This window comes from Pollachius pollachius, assembly GCF_949987615.1.
Source record: "Pollachius pollachius genome assembly, chromosome: 1".
Classification (NCBI taxonomy): Eukaryota; Metazoa; Chordata; class Actinopteri; order Gadiformes; family Gadidae; genus Pollachius; species Pollachius pollachius.
This window is the reverse complement of record NC_136934.1, coordinates 27,633,465-27,652,062: the sequence shown is the minus strand read 5'-3', so window position 1 is coordinate 27,652,062 and position 18,598 is coordinate 27,633,465. Positions and strand designations below refer to the sequence as shown.

Here is an 18,598-nt window from a genome sequence, read left to right as displayed (position 1 = left end):
GAAATAGAGACAGAGAAACCAACGGGTCGCAAAACTTGATAGGGTCTGAATTAGCAATTCAATATTATTCCAAAACTCTTGCTTTAGGTTACCTAATAATCACCTTTTTGTCATTTTCGAAGTTCACAATATGCCTTGTTTAAGAGAGCCCCGTTCTATGCCTGAGGGGCTCCGTCCCACCTGAACCTTTTCAAAGGCCAGGGAGCAGGAGACTGGAGCGGAGCGGTGCTGTTTGTGCCTGCTCCTATAAGCCTGTATGCCTGTGCACTCCAACCCCACCCCTTTCTCTTTCCTGAGCATATTGTTTAAATTCTAATTTGTGACCTGTACCTGGAGAGTTCCTCCCCAGGTCCACCTAAAGTCGAACTCTGGCCCCTAATTCTTCTCCGCCTTCGGGCTTTAGTGAATGTAAAGTGTAACCAAATGTTCTTCTGCTAAACTAAAACATCTATGGGCCTACAAATTGTATCCAAGGGCCCATTTCAAGGAAAGAATGTTGAGCATTGATCATTTAAAGTGTGAACGCTATTGGATAATTAACAGAGGTAAAGACAGAATCCATGTTCATTATTGCCAAATGGTTTGGATTTCCTGCTAAATATATATATTTATTTATTTTTAAACAGGAATGTGGTAAGATTTTTTTTCACCCATTCCCTATTCTATCTCTTCAGATATCATGTATGCCATATGTCCGAATATTACTTCCTAAAAAAATGTTTGTTATTCAATTGTTGGAAGGGTTTGATAGTGTAACTATAAACTAGATCAAATAACTTAGAAATGGATACTTACATTTACCATGAAAGGGATATATCAAACAAACGTGAACATAACTTTAAACATGATGTAAACCAGTCACTTTAATAAAAAAAAGTGGAGTTTAACGCGATTAACAGTCACCCGAGAGTTATAATGTAGAGAGACAAAAAGCAACGTTAAGATGAAAATTATAGTATTGTGTGTAACAAGATAATTTACTTTTTCAAAATGCAAACTAGAAAGCTGTGTTTTAATTGGTAGACATTAAAGGTTTGATTTTGGAGTTTTTTATGTCAAAACAAGCCAGGTGATAGCACATATAGGCTAGAAGAAAAGAGCAGCGCTGAGCTGGTGAAAGAAAGAGAGCAGCAGCCTTTCACTTTGAGAGAGAGAGTGTCCAGAGCCTTTCTCCGGGCTCTGTAGTGAAGTATGGCTTGTTAGGAAAACACCACTGCTGACCATAACAAAATACTGAAGTGTTTTGAATGGGCTTAAAGAAATAGTCTGTTTTAGTGTACAAACACATGCGTACATCATAGTGTATACGGAAACGTTTGTTTTCGGGGGATTTATGCAGGTTTTTACCATAAGACGGCTGTATGTTAACCGCAGTACTCAATGGTCAAACACTTTTATCCCTTTTCTTACCCTTTATTTCTTTACCTTATGGAGGTGTGGAGGATTTTCTTGTTAGCGCTGGGGCAAATTGTTACCGTATTAATGGGGACTTGTAGAGCACTTTTAGACTTAATGGGTGTTATAAATAAATTTGTCAGGACTGTCTGGTGCAACTTTAGTTCCACCGTTGACCATGGAGGAAGAGCCGTTGTCTTGCTGATTTTGTTAGATTTTATAATTGTCGTATTGTTTAAGCACAGCACAGAGGATACAAGAATGTCCACAATAATTTCTTCCTCAAAAGCTTTTTGCGATCAGCTTGAAAATAATACATTCCTGTTCTCGTCTTGCTGAGTTTTACTTGGAAAGAATAGCAAGGTTCAAATGGACAAAGTCTCACCTGTAATGTATGATAATTATTTGCAATTGATAGCCACGTTTGCATCTGGCATGACTTTAATGGAGACATATTTGAGGAGGTTAGTTAGCAGTGGATAGTGACATATCTCTGGAAACAGATCTAGCAATGAAGCCACAGGCAACTGCTGTGTTTGTCAAATCCAAACACAGCATAAAACAAAATGTGAAATGTTATAGGCAGGCTAAAATACACATTGAATACATTTAAAATAAATATCAACAAAATAGATAATTTGATTTGACCCTTTGACAATAGGATGCATGGTATTTTTGTTCAACTCAAAGACCTGTTAGCCCATGTGATTCTCTTTCATAGCAGGGTCAAAATATAATGAAAGCTGAAACCAGTAATCATTGTTTGTGTAAATTAATGTTAAAACAAGCTTTACAAAATGATTTAACAAGTTACTACAGAGTCATCGATTAGTGTTAAACGTTTTTCTTCATCTTCAGGATTCATTGCACAGTTAATATGAGGCAATGGGCAACAGGAATACTTTATTAAACACACCCTTGGCACAATTGGAAGGTGCATTGCGTGCACTGCCCAATGTTGGTAACTTGGAGCAAAAGTAGAAACTGTCTCCCTGACAGTCCCAATTGATCAATCCCTTACACTTTACTTTCTCATGCTCTGTGGCTTCCTGTCACACTGTGCATGGCTATTATTGAATCAACGTGAATTAATTTACACATCCTTTGTCACAATCATCCAGACATGATGGTGGTGGTTCTCTGTTTATGTTACACTACTTAGCAAATTTAAGTACATTTTAAATTGGCAGCACATTAACAACAAGATCCAACTAAGCTCAATGTACCAAGTTGAAAATGATGATACTTTTAATGACACACGTCATTAACATCCCTGTTAATGACATCCCCTGAAACTTAAACCTTGATTGTCATGGCTGTAGATTATGCAGGGAGGAATGCAGCGGGCATATGACCTAAAACAACCACTGGGATTTTTTCAGGTGTAATGACAGCACTCCATCTAGAATGACACGGCAAGGGCAAATGCATTTATCTAGTGTGTGTGTGCTGCTGGGTAAACTATGGTTATTCAATGCCCCCCTCCTTGTTTTCCTGCTTGGTTTGTTTGTAGTTTTATGAGGACTCGGCTGGAGTGATGAACTCAGAGCAGGAAAGGCCTTTTGTGTGCAGCACTCCTGGATGTTCTCAGGTGAGTCCAGACCAGACAGGACCACACTGTGTGTGAGTATGTGTGTCTGTACAAGCCTGTGTGTGTGCGTGTGTATGTGTGTGTGTGTGTGTGTGTGTGTGTGTGTGTGTGTGTGTGTGTGTGTGTGTGTGTGTGAGTGAGTGAGTGAGTGAGTGAGTGAGTGAGTGAGTGAGTGAGTGAGTAAGTCTGTGTGCGTGTGTCTGTACGAGCCTGTGTGTGTGCGTGTGTGTGTGTGTGTGTGTGTGTGTGTGTGTGTGTGTGTGTGTGTGTGTGTGTGTGTGTGTGTGTGTGTGTGTGTGTACTGTAATATGACCAGGAGGCCTGAGGAGCTGGATACTCTCTCACACAGCAGACAGAGACAGAGCAACTGAAGGAAACACTAACTATAAAGTATCTTTCTGCTGCAGGTTTAAAAAAAGAAGAACGATTTTATACTGATATCATGAACATGACCAAGATTATACTGATATCATGAACATGACCAAGATAAACACCTGAGGACATTTTTAAAAAACGTGTTAGTAATGATTTTGGTTTAGAAATAAATATTAAAGGCATATATGGCTAGTGTACTGTAATCAGAGTGAGAGCTTAAATGTGTTTCTTCACATTCTGAATCATAACAGCGATTTCCCACCGAGGACCACCTGATGATTCACCGACACAAGCATGAGATGACGTTGAAGTTCCCCTCCATAAAGAATGACAGCCTGTTATCAGGTGAACCACAGCCGCCTCAAAACTCACACAGCGCTCCATCAGGTGAACTACAGCCAGCTCCAAACACTCACACAGCGCTCAATCAGGTCAATTACAGCCAGCTCCACACACTCACAAAGCGCACCATCCCCATAGGGGAGGTGAATTTCTTGTTTTATAATCAGGTCTGTTAGCTGCTACCGACTCACGCACAACCAGACATACATTTAGATTGAGAACAATGTACGAACACGTCTGTCCCAGTCGCCTATGGTGACATATAAGATGATTGAACAGCAGAATATCCTAATCCATATTAGGATATTCTATATCCATATTCCATAGTTTTCTCCTTTTCTGCAGAGGTTAAAGGGCAACCACCAGCTTTTCTCTTCAACTCAGAAGGAACAGCAGAAGTGAAAGCGTGTTATGATGAATGTATAGCCAAGGATGAATACTGTCACATACTCCACTGGACACCCCTTTGTCCCCCTCACTGTCGTCAGTCCACCTCTGACAGTCGAGATGGTGATGGGTTATGCATAAGACAATAGTTTACAACTATTTAAAGTGGGGAAGATGAAGAATAGTTGAGGTGGTGTATTAATGTACAGAGCAAGGGAGTACATAACAACCTGGGTCTCTACCTGTGAAGGCCAAGCTGTGGTTCTGCTGAAAGACCACAGTGTTTCCAACTATGCGGCTGAGATTGTGTCTGTCCTGTTTCATTATTTACAACCAGTGGACAAGAGGATCATGTTTTCTAGGCTGAGTGTCCTTATCCTGTCTGAGTTACAGCTCAGAACTGTCCAGCCGTGGAGAGCCCGAAATGTAATAATGCATAACATTGTCTGTGGTTAAGTCATTGATTTTCAAGGGCTATTTCAGTATTGTGAGTCCACCACTGATATGGTATATCACCCCAATTTAGAAAATGATTGAATGAGATGGAATTCAAGATAGGCATCAACTTATTTTTGAGAATTTTGAGCAAAACTGTGTTTTGAGTACTCTAGTAGCTGTTGAATGTTGAAGTCAATCCCCAGTCTAGCCGGAGTAGCTCATCAGTTTATGCTTTGAGTCCTCTAAAGAAGCTTGATCCAAAAATCACCTGAACTGTCTGAAATCGGATGCCTCCCCAAAGTCAAGTTGAATATCGTTAGCTTTGCAGGAGACAAACCGATGGGGCTCTCACGCAGTTGGCCTGGGCTCGGTTGACACACATAGCTGGGATCTGACACTATTTAAAACATTATGAGTGCAATGCTTTATTTCCTGTGAATTACAGTTTTCATTTCATCTACTAATAATACATAGGTCATTGAATGCATATTGTTACAATGAGGAATGTAATTTTTGAAAGTTGACTCATCTACATTCACCAAATCTCAGACCAGACACCGACTCCGACACGCTTCCTGAAGAACTGCGAGGAGGTGGGCTTGTTCAGCGAGCTTGACTGCTCCATCGAGCAGGAGTTCCGCAAGGCCCAGGAAGAGGAGGACCACAAACAGGTAGACAGCAGAGGAGTCGTCCTCAGGCTTTTTCATTTTCGGTTATCTCTCAGTAGCGCAGTAGGTAGCAAAGGGGTTGATGATGGTGTGATTCCCAGTGCTTCCCCTCACTAAAAAGTGTTCAGGTGCCCTTGAGCAAGGCACCAAGCCCCTATCTGTTCCTAATGAGCTGATAGTCGTCTTACAGGGCTGACTCTTTGACTTGTTTGTAATGCATTGCAATCGGATAGAGTTTCAGTGGCTGTTCTGGCAAAAAATTAAATAAAATCGTTATATTACTGCAATCCATTTTTCATCAGTGCCAAAATCTCTCAATAGATATATTTTTAAGGACCTAAAATACTGTTATAGTATATGTAACAGTATACTTACTGTATATGTAACAGTATACTTACTAGTAACTATTTTCAAACACATACAAATAATGTAACATACTACAGATATGAAGTAGTACATCCAAACACTGTGGTCCAACACCTCATTCCCTGTTGACGGACAGAGACCTCAGACAGAGACCTCTCACTCTCATTAAGTGCAAAGGAGAGATCCAGTTCTCCACCTGTACTTCAAACAGCTCCACGCGGCTCACCTCCAAGGGCGGGAGACATATTTTTTCCCGTTCTCCGCACAAATTGAGAGTCAGCACTTTGCGGGAGCGCTAGGACGTCACATGCATGCGCAGCCTAGTGTTGAGCTAGGGCTAGCTCATGTCTGTCTGGAACAGTGGTGATCATTTGTGCATTATGTATGTATCCACCCTGGGGGCCACGTACCTGGAAGACAGGTGACAAGTCAGATCACCTCCAGACAGTTAATGCTTATCTAACGTCTGGGAGAAACATGGTCATGCCTACACTGGCCTTCTGGAGCCTGTCTGTGCGCCGGTACACCATGTCTGAGCCATTGAACTCTCCAGCAGTGCAAAGGTTTTTTTATAATATTGAAATCCAATATTTCCATTTATGAAAAATATAATAAAATTATTCCCAGGGCTCTTTTTCATATCTGAAGCTTTTGATTTTAAAGCCCCCAGACTCTTGTTATTCCAGGTTTCTCTATAAAGTATAACTTTTGTTCATGTGGATGTATATTTTATTCAGGCTTTGGTTTGACGTGAAGTTCCAAGTACACCTTAACAGGTTCAGCCTGTGAACCCAAAACAGGGTGCAGTTGGTGGAATGTGTGTTATTTTCACTTAGTATGCTATTTTGAAATGTATCGGTCATAACCTGTGCTGAAGGGGAAACAAACAAACATTTTCTGCTGGGTTAATAACAAGATGGCAACGTGGCTCTCAGTAGAGCTCCTCACCAGCTCCACTAAGGACTCTAGTCTGATGACAGCTTACATACTTTCTCATCACCACCACCCAGGGCCGTAGGAATGAGTTTAACATTGGGGGGGACACATATCGGAAACCTGACAGATCCGTTAATGGTTTTAACAAAAATATGTCATAAATTAACTACACTGAAAGAATTCACAAATATATTTTATTCTACTAAAAAGATACATTTGTAAATGTAAAGGAAAACACATTTTGAATGGCAGTAATGAACTGATAAATATCAAATCAATTCTTTAATTGCACACTCAATCATCCAGTTTTTTAGAATAAGAAGCGGTGACAAGACGCTGTGTTGCTCTTTCAAAATAAAATAAAACATTTTTCTCCCCCCAGTATAATTTTTAGGTGGGATAAATGCGCCTGTCTCCAATATTGGAGGGGACACGTCCCCTCCGTCCCCCCTGGTTCCTACGCCCTTGCCACCACCCTCTTGTTGCCGGTGATTTGCTGCTGACGGCTAGGCAGTTATAAAGCTTAAGGGACGTTTAACAATAACCTGTTCTGTACTCTCTTAAAGCCCCTAATCTCACTCTCTGTCTGTGTCTCTTTCTCTTTATCAAATGTTTTTCTCTGGTCACAGAACATCTCCATGCAGCACCAGCAGTCCCACTCGAGGATGGGCAGCCATGACAGCAGCGTGGTGATCCAGCAGGCTCTCCCCTCTCCCCAGTCCAGCTCTGTAATCACACAGGCTCCATCAACCAACAGACACATCGGGTAAGAGGCACAAGAAGAGTTGTTCAACAACTGCTACACTAACACCTAACTTGCTTTGGGTGTTAAGATACCGCTGTAAACATGCACTTTTTTGTGCTTTTCTCGCACACATTATTACCCTACATGATCTTCCTTGGCAATCTAATGATAGATCAAATGGAATCTATGTCTTTGACTTAGTGATTGTTGCCTAGAAACAGTCCCTAAGAAGTGTGTGTGTGTGTGTGTGTGTGTGTGTGTGTGTGTGTGTGTGTGTGTGTGTGTGTGTGTGTGCACGCGTGCGTGGGTGGGTGGGTGGGTGTGTACGGTATCTTGATGATCTTATGGATGGAGTTAAGGATGGTCCAAATGTATTGAAAGCTGAAAGGATGCCCCCAGCGATGGCCCTGTGCTATTGTCTCTAAGCAGATTGCCATCGCTGTGTGGTAGTCTCTGAGGTAATCCTAGTGTTCTGTTACATCTGGCGAAGCATGGGAAGCTGGCACTGGGTGTGATGCTGTTCGATCAGTCCCTCGAAAGTGCACATTAATATTGTCTCACGAGATGGGGATGAGGTCATCGCCCACGCTTCAGCCCTTGCTGGGTTTAGGTTGGTTTAACATTTAATGTTTTAAAATACTTATATTCACTGGTAATAGGGATCACAGTCTGAAGTACGCCTTTTTTCTGCTGCCAGCTCTCTCTCGGTATTAAAACATGTAAGACCAGCCAGACTGGCCATGTACACTAAGGCCCAGTATATGTGGTTTTCATGGAGTTGGTGTGGATTTTTCTCATAATACTGACAACCTTTCACCTAACTTGTTGTGCTTTATTCAGAATGTAACATTTTACTAGAAAGACAAATGGGCAATAGCTGTTTTAAAGGGTTCAAAAACAAAAAAAAAATATATATTTTGTCAATGATATGCCATTGTTATCCTGATAAAACCACACACAGGTTCACAAAACCACACCACATATGCCACTACACATACATACGACATTGTACCATTCAACTGCTGCCTTAAAGCGTTGTCTGTAATCGGTTTTATTCAATTATTATTTTGTGGTGAGCACCCGGGTTCAGGGCAGCTCAGTGTTCACTCAGTGACCGTGTTTAGATTTACAGCTTGAGGAACTAGTGAATATTGGATGGGAGGCCGATCACTAAGCCTGACTGACACCCTGACAGACTCTTTGTCCTATGAAAGGGTGGAATTTCATGCTTTTAGACCAGTAATCACCGCCAACCAGAGGGACATGGCCTGATCTACTCTCGCCGACTCAAACTGTCATGAAAGACAGAGGTGTAAGGGTCGCTGGTCTACGGTACGGTCATTGAGGACTCTTTACTCATTGACACAGAAGCAGCTGCGTCATTTATTTCCCCCACTCTCAATTTGGGATAATATAAGATAAGACCCATCTGAGAGGAGGTCGGGTTACTGCTCTTGAAAGTACAGCCATTTTAGATCATTTTAAAACAACAAAAACTCTTCTGTCTGCATTTTAAAGTTATGAACTTATATTTGTATAAATCATGTAATCGTGAATGTGAAGAGAAATACCATCCAATCTTTTCACAGTTGTAATGTACAGCATAGAGAAGCATATTCAATACATAGAATGACCTACCGTATGCTTGGGGGTGGCTAGACTCTATATGTTTACAGCGATGAAGGTGGAATCTCATCACACTGCAGAGGAACTCACCTCTCCTGGGCGAGGTGAGTCTCACTTGATTTGGAAGCGCTGGCAACAGCAGGAAAGCCAGGGCTGAGACGACCCCTCCTCTGTGGGCCGCTGCCTCCACAGGACGCTCTTAGCCGCTGCGTCCCTCTACCTCTACCCACCAAGCCACTTCATGGGCCCCCACCACCACCACCCAAAATTAAATTACACCATATGTGCTCCAAATTAGAGCACATATGGGGTCGCTTTATACTTACTCTTTGACCTTGTTGCATGCCATTATTACAACAAAGCATAACTTATTTCACACTATGAACCCACCAAAAGGGTTTATGGTGATCAATGCAAGCTCAGAGAGGAATCTCTGCTCTGATCGGCTCAGTTCTCTGACAGTTACTTGAGCTGCACAAAGACCATTATTATTGAAAGTTGCATCTAACTACATCTAACATGTCCACATCTATCTAAGTTCATGTGACACAAAGCTAACTGTGTGCAAATGGGCCATGTGCAGCACGAGTGACGTGAACATTCTGGACGCTGCAGCTAATACGTAGTAGCTGTGCATTTTATTTTCACAACAACATCACAAAATATTTAATGTCAACAAGCCATCGATTCCAAAATACACATATCACAAAACAATAAGAAGCACTCAGTTGCCATCAACATTCCTGAATCACCTCTATTCTGGCAAAGGGGATCCACTGAATTAGGAAATTTGAATAACAATTAATTTTGGCCTTAATGTTTACTAAAGAGCTTCGAGACTTGGAATAAATTAAGATTGGCTTTCCTCAATCACTTTTACTTTAGGATTGTGTTGAGCTTGCAGCTGTGAAACCTGAGGACACCTCTCACACACACACACACACACACACACACACACACACACACACACAAACACACACACACACACACACACACACACACACAAACACACACACGCACACACACACACACACACACACAAACACACAAACACACACGTTCAATGACACACACATACATACACTCACACACACACACATACACACACTCACTGACACATACACACACATGCATGTATGCATGCTTACCGAAATAAATGCACACACACACACACACACACACACACACACACACACCCTTACCTACACACAAACATACCTACTAACCATGGGCCTTTCAGAAGCCACTATTAAAATGTAAGCAAAATACAGCCAATCTCAATGTTGGTGCCATCTCTATTGTACAGAAAAATTATCTGAATGATCTGCCTTGCACATCTAAAAATCTGGCTCTAAGTTGTGTTAGAATATAATGTGTTAGACATACCCAGTCACCCATGAGAGGTACACAGAATGCAAAGAATGACTAGAGAGAGGGGGGGGGGGGGGGGAAATGTTAGTACATTGGTTGGGGTAGAAAGGCATACAAATTAGATCCATTCATTCAGGTTTAGCTGAGGAATTCAGTCATTTCAATTAAACAACATGACCAAACCTGAACACAGTTGGACTCCGTAATGTCTGATTGGACAGGCAATGGAAAGGAAAGGTTTCATTACGTTGTGATGCATTATTAACACATGTCCTCTTTCTACCAGGATTCACATTCGCACACATGGACTTACTATGTTTCACATTATTTCAATAAACGGTACCATTCTTCATTAAAATGCATACTTCACACCTTGCAGGTGATATCATTGTGGAAACATATTTAGGAGTTTTTTTCACACCTTGCATTTCCATTTGCATCTTGTGGTTCCTGCTTTGTGTTATGGAGGGAGGTTGACATTAATATAACCTGTGTTCTTCAGTAAACCACAAACTGAGCACAGTGTGAAAAATGCTGTGGTTTGAAAAACTTTTCTCAGTAGGATAATACGATAACGATATTGAAAAAAACACTTACTTTGCAATACTTTTCAATGTGCTTCTGTTAATTGTAGTGGTGCAAAAAAAATCAGATTATAAAGTGCTCAAATAATTCCTATAGTTCATGACTATCATACATTACAATTTCTTATCATCGTATGATTTCTTTACCTCAACATTTCTTTCAAATATGCCATTGCTTTCGAATGCATGATTTGTCACTATTATTGATTGAACGGCCATTGACTGAATTTCTGGGGAGGGGTGTAGGTGGGGGGGACTGGGCTGAAGGTGGGGGATGGAGGTGGGGGGACTGGGCTGAAGGGGCGGGGTGGAGGTGGGTGGACTGGGCTGAAGGGGGGGGTGGATGGAGGTGGGGGAGACTGGGTTTAAGGGGGGGGGATGACCGGGCTGAAGGGGGGGGGGGGGGATCAGGGTTTTTTAAGGGACACAGTGTTATTAATTAGAGAGAGAAAGAGAGACAGACAGCAAGAGAGCAGGATGACCATCTGAGCTGAATTAAGATGAGCTCATTGTGTACTGCAGCGGGTTTAACAGTGCATAGGAACGCCCAGACTCTTTTCCCTCATTCCAGCAGGCCTGGGTCATCCCCGCCCCAGGGGCCACCACACAAGCAGGCTCCTGCCCCAGCAGACTCACACTCACACACAAACACACACACACACACACACACACACACACACACACACACACACACACACACACACACGCACGCACACACACACACACACACACACACACACACACAAACACACAAACACACAAGGACAGGCTCTCAGTTCCAGAGAGCTTGGGGGGGGTGAATCAGCCGTAGATAAAGGAGAGGAAGAAGGGGATCAGAGGTGTGTGTGTGTGTGTGTGTGTTCGGGGAGGTAAAGGATCAGTTGTTGAAATAGGAAAGGAGGAGGGGAGGGAGGGGGGATGGAAGAAGTGGGAGACCTGCAGCCACCAGGTGGATGGAGAAAGAGAACAGGGTGTTGGGAGGAAAAGGTTGAAAAGCAAACAGAGCTGTTGCACCAGATAAGACGAAGGGGGTATATGTACAAGTGTGGACGAGGAAATCCTGGAGGGCAGAAAACCTCCAGCATGCTGAGAGCCAGCATGCTGGGGTGGGGGAGGGGGAATGTAAACTGAGGGGAACAGGGTAGAGTAAAGGAATCCCTAGAAACGTTTGTAATAAGACTTCACTTATAGGCACAGTTTGTAATAACGCCGTTTAAAAGAACGGGGTTAGGTAACGCAGTTATTTTTTCAGTAACGGGGTAATCTAACTACTTACTATTTCCGTCGTTACAACGCCGTTACCGTTACTGTACGATAAATGCAGTGAGTTACTATGAATTGATTGAATAAACTGCGTAATCCGAACCCCCCCCCCCCCCCTCCCCCCCCCCCCGCTCCAAATACCCCCAACCAGTGTTTTTACACACAAGCCAGGACACGCGCACCACACACACGCAAACGCGCACACCAAACAGATTCGATGAAGCAGCAGAAATGGCGAGGCCGGAGTAATCCGATGAAAAGTTGGCATTTTCTGTAGTATTCGGCAGATGTTCCACAGCCTTTGCAACCAGGCAAATTGAAATGTTGTTTTAACCCGGGTAAATGTAAAAACGCACATCCGCAATGAAAATGATCTCCGTCCACACTATCGTTTTCATATCGTTTTCGGAATGTTTTGCATCCACACTGAAAACACGTTCCACACTGAAATTATTTTGATAAACAGTTGTTGTCATGGTTACGTAACTCCGCCACGCCTCTCTGTTTAGATTACAGGCGCGCGATCAGCTGATATTTACAGTTAATCAGCTGGTTAATAATTTTCGACCCGGTCTTGTCCAGAAACGCCGCTCCAAGTACGGTTTGAACTGTCGTCTTTCGGGTTTTTTACCATCACTGAAGAACATCAAGTATAGCGCTCGCCTCTGGCGTTGGAGCAACGAATATGTTTGAGCCATTATGTCGAGTTGTTTCTGGAGATAAATTAGTACATTGTACAGAGAGATCATCATTTGCATTTAACCTGCCATTTTTTTGATGAGCGTCTCGGTCTCGTTTTTGAAAAGCATCATTTTCAGTGTTGAAATTCTCCGTTTTGGCGTGGACGGTAGGGCTAAACGGATAAATATTTATGCGTTTGTAGATTTACCCGGGATAGTTTGGACGGGGCCTCAGTTGGAAGCATATCAGGGCCTTGAATTGGCAGTTCAACCATTTAACACATTAAGGCCAAGTGAAAACTGCTGAGAAAAATCCAAATTCTTTGACATATAGCATTTATCAGAGTTCATATTCTTTTTTTTTACAGTAACGCAAATAGTTACTTTCCCTGGTAACTAGGTACTTTTATTATAGAGTAATATAATATATAGAGTGTATAGAGATTTTAAGATAACACTATCTGTATTATGATGTGTCATATGGAGAGAGGGATGAGTATAGTCCCTTGTTCCACAGACCAAACATTGTGTATGCTCATCATGGCCCCACTGTCCGCCCCCCCCCCCCCCCCCCCCCGCCCCCATCCCCTATTACCAGCTCTCCACTCACCCCCTAATAAAAGTCAGTCAGTGTCTTGACCCATTAGCCCTGATTTATTTGATCAGATTGGTATTATTTCCTCAGTCCAAACCCCATGGCACTCTACTCCCAACAGTGATTAAAGGCAGTCATTCAGGGGCTGGTCCTGCACAGTTTACTTAGAGAGCCAGGCAGCTGCAAGCTGTTTGAGGCCCTTGTTTCTCTCTTTGTTTACCCCTGTTGCTGTGGTAACCACACCACCGTCTCCTGAGTGTCTGGATCCCGGCCCTGGGCTGTTTTGGATACATTCGAAAGTTTTCTCGCTGCTGTGTCTACCAAGCGCTCAGTGACTTCACCCAGCGAGGGGGGAGAGAGAGAGAGAGAGAGAGAGAGAGAGACAGAGAGAGAGAGACAGAGAGAGAGAGAGAGAGAGAGAGAGAGAGAGAGAGAGAGAGAGAGAGAGAGGCAGGTTAAGGGGAAGACAGGGAAATAGAGTGCAGAGGAGGGAGGGGTTTAAAGGGGCAGGCAGTGGGTGGGGGAGGTATACAAGCCAAGAGCATTACATCACTGCTGGAGTGGAGTCAAAAGGGAAGGATATGAGTTAGTGGACCGACTGCTCTCTCGCCCTCCCTCCCCCCTCTCTCTCTGTCTCTCTCTGTCTCTCTGTCTCTCTCCCCCTCTCTCCATCTCTCTCCTGTCTCTCCACCTCTCTCTCTTCACTCTCTCTCCCTCTCCACTTTCTCTCACACTCTCTCTCTTTCCCGCCTGTCTTGGACGGCAGCCAGCCTCTTAGTGTTGGAGTCACACAAAAAAAAACATCACACAGACATACAAAGGAATAGCTAGTGGCCAAGGTAGGCTTGCAGTGATGTCATGGGGGGTAGAGGAGAGGAGAGTAGACGGAGGTGGAGGACACATCAGGGGAATTGCTGGGGAGCCTGGTTGGGGGGGCAGTAATGTGAGAGTGCAGGTCAGGACTGCAGCGCGTCTACCTGCTCTCCCCTGGGGCCCTGAGCACAGGCCCTTATCAACCCCGCACTAGAGCCACAGCCTGTCATTATCCACACACACAACCACACATGCACAAACACACACCAACCCCCACACAAACACAGACACCAACCACACTCACACTCACACACATACACACACACACACTCACTCACACACACACATACACACACACACACACACACACACACACACACACAAACACAAACGTATGCAAGCATTAAGATTATACATAATCTCTCTCAGTCATGTATACACAGGCACAGAAATGAAATTATTAAATTAAATTATGCAGAAATGTGTTCAAATATAGTCCAGACACTGTAGTCGGTCAGACGTAAACACAAGCATTCACATCGACTAAGAAGAAGCAACTGAAGTTTATTTCTTTATTTGCAGGACCTTGTAAAATGATTAATCCACTTTTCATGAATTTAATGGCTCAGGTTAATGGGAACCTGAAACATTGTTTCAGGTTTGTAAAAAGTATATTTACAAAGTATTTTATAGATTTAATATTCTATTAAATCTATAAAACTATTCCATTAAATAAGATGAAATTGGCTGTTAAAATCATAAACCAAATGAACACAAGATCAACAAATAGACATCCTCACACACATATATATATATATATATATATATATATTCTATTTCTATCTATATGTATCTACATTTCTAATCAGCCCAGTGAAGCCAGCGCCAGACGTAACCCTGGCAGACGCGCTGTCAGCAACGGTGGGTGTTTCCTCTCAGACTCTTGTGTTTGGGTGTGTTTGGTTTATCCTGGGGGGGGGGGGGGGGGGGGGGAGGCAGCGACTCGGACTGGCACTGTGGTTCAAAAGCTAAGTCTGTGACTAAATATTTTCCATGTCTTTATAAGCTAGACTATAGATGGATTTCAAACTATTTAATTGGTTTCCCAATACAACATTGTTTGGAATTCTTATTATTAGTGTGAAACCCCACCTCTCTCGAGCAAACTTCTCTCTCAGTGGGAACATAGAGGGAGTTGGAGGGCACTATGTCAATTCAAGTCAGCAAGACCTTTGCTGACTTAATACACAACCAGCATTCATTGTATGTTTGTGACTCTCCCCCGGGTGGAAATGTTTGCATTCAGAGTGTTGCTGAGACATCACATGTGATGTTGAATGAGCGTGATTGTGATGAATTAGAACATTAGACTGAATGCCATAAAGACAGGAAGGTAATGGCCCTGTGTTTGCGTATGTGTGCAGCAATGTGAATGTCTGGCCTATAAATGCAGCACATTTAGCTCTGGGAAAATACAGGTATTTGTTCAGGTGGCGGTGAACCGTTTGCTCTATAACACCCTCATCTGGCTGTCAGTCCACCATGTTCCTTAAATCCACACGCCGATGGGCTCCATTGATTACATTGACCCATTTAACATATTTAACTGGAACACTTCAGGTCAATTGGCATTGATTAATGTCACCCTGATATGTTCAACCAATGGAGTTCCCTCTGCTGACCGGCAAAGTTTCTGCAAAACGATATTGAAGAATGATTCATATACGTAATCTTATAGCGGACACTAGCCTGGCCTAAACTGTATTGAGCTCTCCTGCATGGGATCTGGCTATAACCGGTCCGCTGATCCAAAGGAATCCTTCTCCCAGACAGGGATTGAGAGGCAGTTGTGTAAGTGATCTCAGCCCTAGTCAATTGAGCGGTCTGTTTGGGAGAATGGCAGCGGTATGTTGTGGAAGTGGATTGCTTTCTATAGATGAGTATACCTCGGGCCTCATATGTGCGTGTGATTAATTGATGTGGCCTGCCCTGTCGGTCAGCACACAATTCAGTGGTTAGTGAGATTTTCCTAACAGTGCTTTGCAACACAGTGTGACATTGGTACATGTATTCTGTTTTTTTCTAACCACTGCATCAACATGGGCTTTTTGAAGCACACGTTACGACTCATTCTTCATTCTCCCACAAAAGAGACTTGAGGGGAAAAGATGGATTTGAGGTTGAGAAATGAAACAGAAACATTAAGCAAAGCCTAGAGTTCTTTCACTGTATATAGTGCGTGTGTGTGTGTGTGTGTGTGTGTGTGTGTGTGTGTGTGTGTGTGTGTGTGTGTGTGTGGTGTGTGTGTGAGTATGTGTGTGTGTTTGTGTGTGTGTGTGTGTTTGTATGTGCATGTGTATGCATGCAAGCATGCATGGTTGTTTGTGTGAATTTTTGTGTATGTGTGTGAGTGTGTGTGTATGTATGTGTGAGTGTGCTCGTGTGTTTGCATGTGTTTCCTTATGTGCGGGTGCATGTGTTGCTGTCTCTTTCTGTATGTGTGTCTTTCTGTATGTGTTTTTATCCATGTGTGTGTGTGTCTCTCCAGCACCGTCCCGGGCTCTCTCTCCTCGCTACTGCACCTACGGAACAGGCAGAGGCAGCCGCTGCCAGCCTCCATGCCTGGCAGCCTGCCAGACCCCAGCATGCCCGGCTCCTCCGCCGTGCTCATGCCTGTGAGTAAACAAAGAAGAACAGAGTTCATTCACTCACAAGTGTCTTCGCCCACAAACACACTCTCTCTCACACACAAATACACACTGCCACCGCTATAATGTAAGTGATGAATTACACACGAGTCTGGGCGACATCAAATGTTTGTAAACTATTACCTAGGCCATTATTTAATCTATTTAAGGATTAAAGGCTTTAGTAGTAGTCACTAAGATCAAAGCACTGCCATCTTTACTACAGGCTTCAGACAGCATTCATGAATATGCTTCTTTGAACCATTACCACATAGTATGAAGCCATGCCCTTCAGTTAAGGCTTTTGGACTGTGGGGTTCAAATTGTATCTGTTGTTTTAAAGAAGCGAAACAGATTAAGAGGAGCTATAGGCAGGAATGAAAACTCCACAAATCAAGATTCTAATGGTACAACATATTTTCTCATTATAACACAAGACCGCCCATGTTTATGTTATAAGTTCAACGACAAAAAATCCCATGATAATTCAATTAAAAGCTCAGGGATCACGATGAAGAACGACTGTTTCAGTGAAGGGTCGAGATATGCGTCATATTTTTTCACAAAACACACTGTGCAAAAAATGTCTGTCTGTCAGACTGTGGCCCTGGTCTCTATCAACAGGGTCCTACTGGGGGCAGGTTAGGGTTGGGGAGGGGGGGCAGCAGAATTGATCCCCATGGACAACTTCATATTGCCCACACACACACACACACACACACACACACACACACACACACACACACACACACACACACACACACACACACACACACACACACACACACACACACACACACAATACCTGTCATATAAAAACCAGTGTAACGGTCACCTCTAAAAGGGAAACTCAACCCCCCCACCCCCAGTGTGCTTATCTCACTGATTGACTCATACTATGACACATGACCCATACAGACCAGGGCCTTGCAGGAAGTGCGACCACATACAAGCAAGGCTGGGTGCTAACACATCTGCTAACACCATACTGCTTGAAATCTTCCCTGAACTACCTCAGGCGAGATGCAGTGTTATAAAGCATGACACCTCGGTAGATTTTATCTCAGTCTACACATCAAACGGCAATGAAGGAGGTATTGATGTGTGGGTCCAAGTTACCCTGGCTGTGCTGACTTTAACACACCACCACCATTTTGAGCAGGCTTCCTGTGTGAAGTCCCTCTATGTGCGCTTCCTGTTTCGCCTCTGCTTGGGTTATCATAACACTGAGCCCCACTGGGCCAGTCAGTCGTGTGAAATCAGGCACTCATGCGCTCTCATCTTGTTACCCACAAACTTTGTATGCAGAGGCAAGCGGGAGGGGGGGGGGGGGGGGGGGGGGAACTTAACACACACATTTTGTTGGTTCCATTGAGCATGGATTACTGATATAGATCACTGTCAAGGGCTTTCAGGTTGGCCCTCCTTCCCTGCGTGTTGTGAGCCCTTACGTTTAGGGTACGGTGGTGTGCTTTTGGTGTTCAGATGGAGAGACAGATGTCCATGGGTCTGATGGGGATGCTGGGCCCGTCCCACACCAGCTCCTGCTCCTCCACTCCGGTTGCTTCCATGCACTCAGAGGCCAAACTGGTGAGCTGCTCTTCTGGCTTTCGCTGTTTCTTTGCAGCACTAATGTCTGGTACAGATATGTGTACATATCATAATGCCTCAAACACTCATGAATATTGTGCAGACAAGGAAACACACACTTGCAAACACATAGCCTTGCTTGCTCT

General features: G+C 43.4%; 1 protein-coding gene across 1 annotated transcript in view; it reads left to right on the top strand.

Moving 5' to 3' along the window:
* Nucleotides 1–2,914: 2,914 nt before the first annotated feature.
* The window catches only part of creb5b (cAMP responsive element binding protein 5b), a gene marked incomplete at its 3' end in the record, with an annotated part of 40,561 nt that continues 24,877 nt past the window's right edge, over nucleotides 2,915–18,598 (top strand). The window contains exons 1-6 of the mRNA XM_079733499.1: nucleotides 2,915–2,986; nucleotides 3,613–3,706; nucleotides 5,078–5,199; nucleotides 7,128–7,264; nucleotides 16,724–16,850; nucleotides 18,348–18,452. Of these exons, the coding sequence (XP_079589625.1) occupies nucleotides 2,933–2,986; nucleotides 3,613–3,706; nucleotides 5,078–5,199; nucleotides 7,128–7,264; nucleotides 16,724–16,850; nucleotides 18,348–18,452 (639 nt within the window). The 5' untranslated portion in view covers nucleotides 2,915–2,932. The remainder of the gene's footprint in view (nucleotides 2,987–3,612; nucleotides 3,707–5,077; nucleotides 5,200–7,127; nucleotides 7,265–16,723; nucleotides 16,851–18,347; nucleotides 18,453–18,598) is intronic.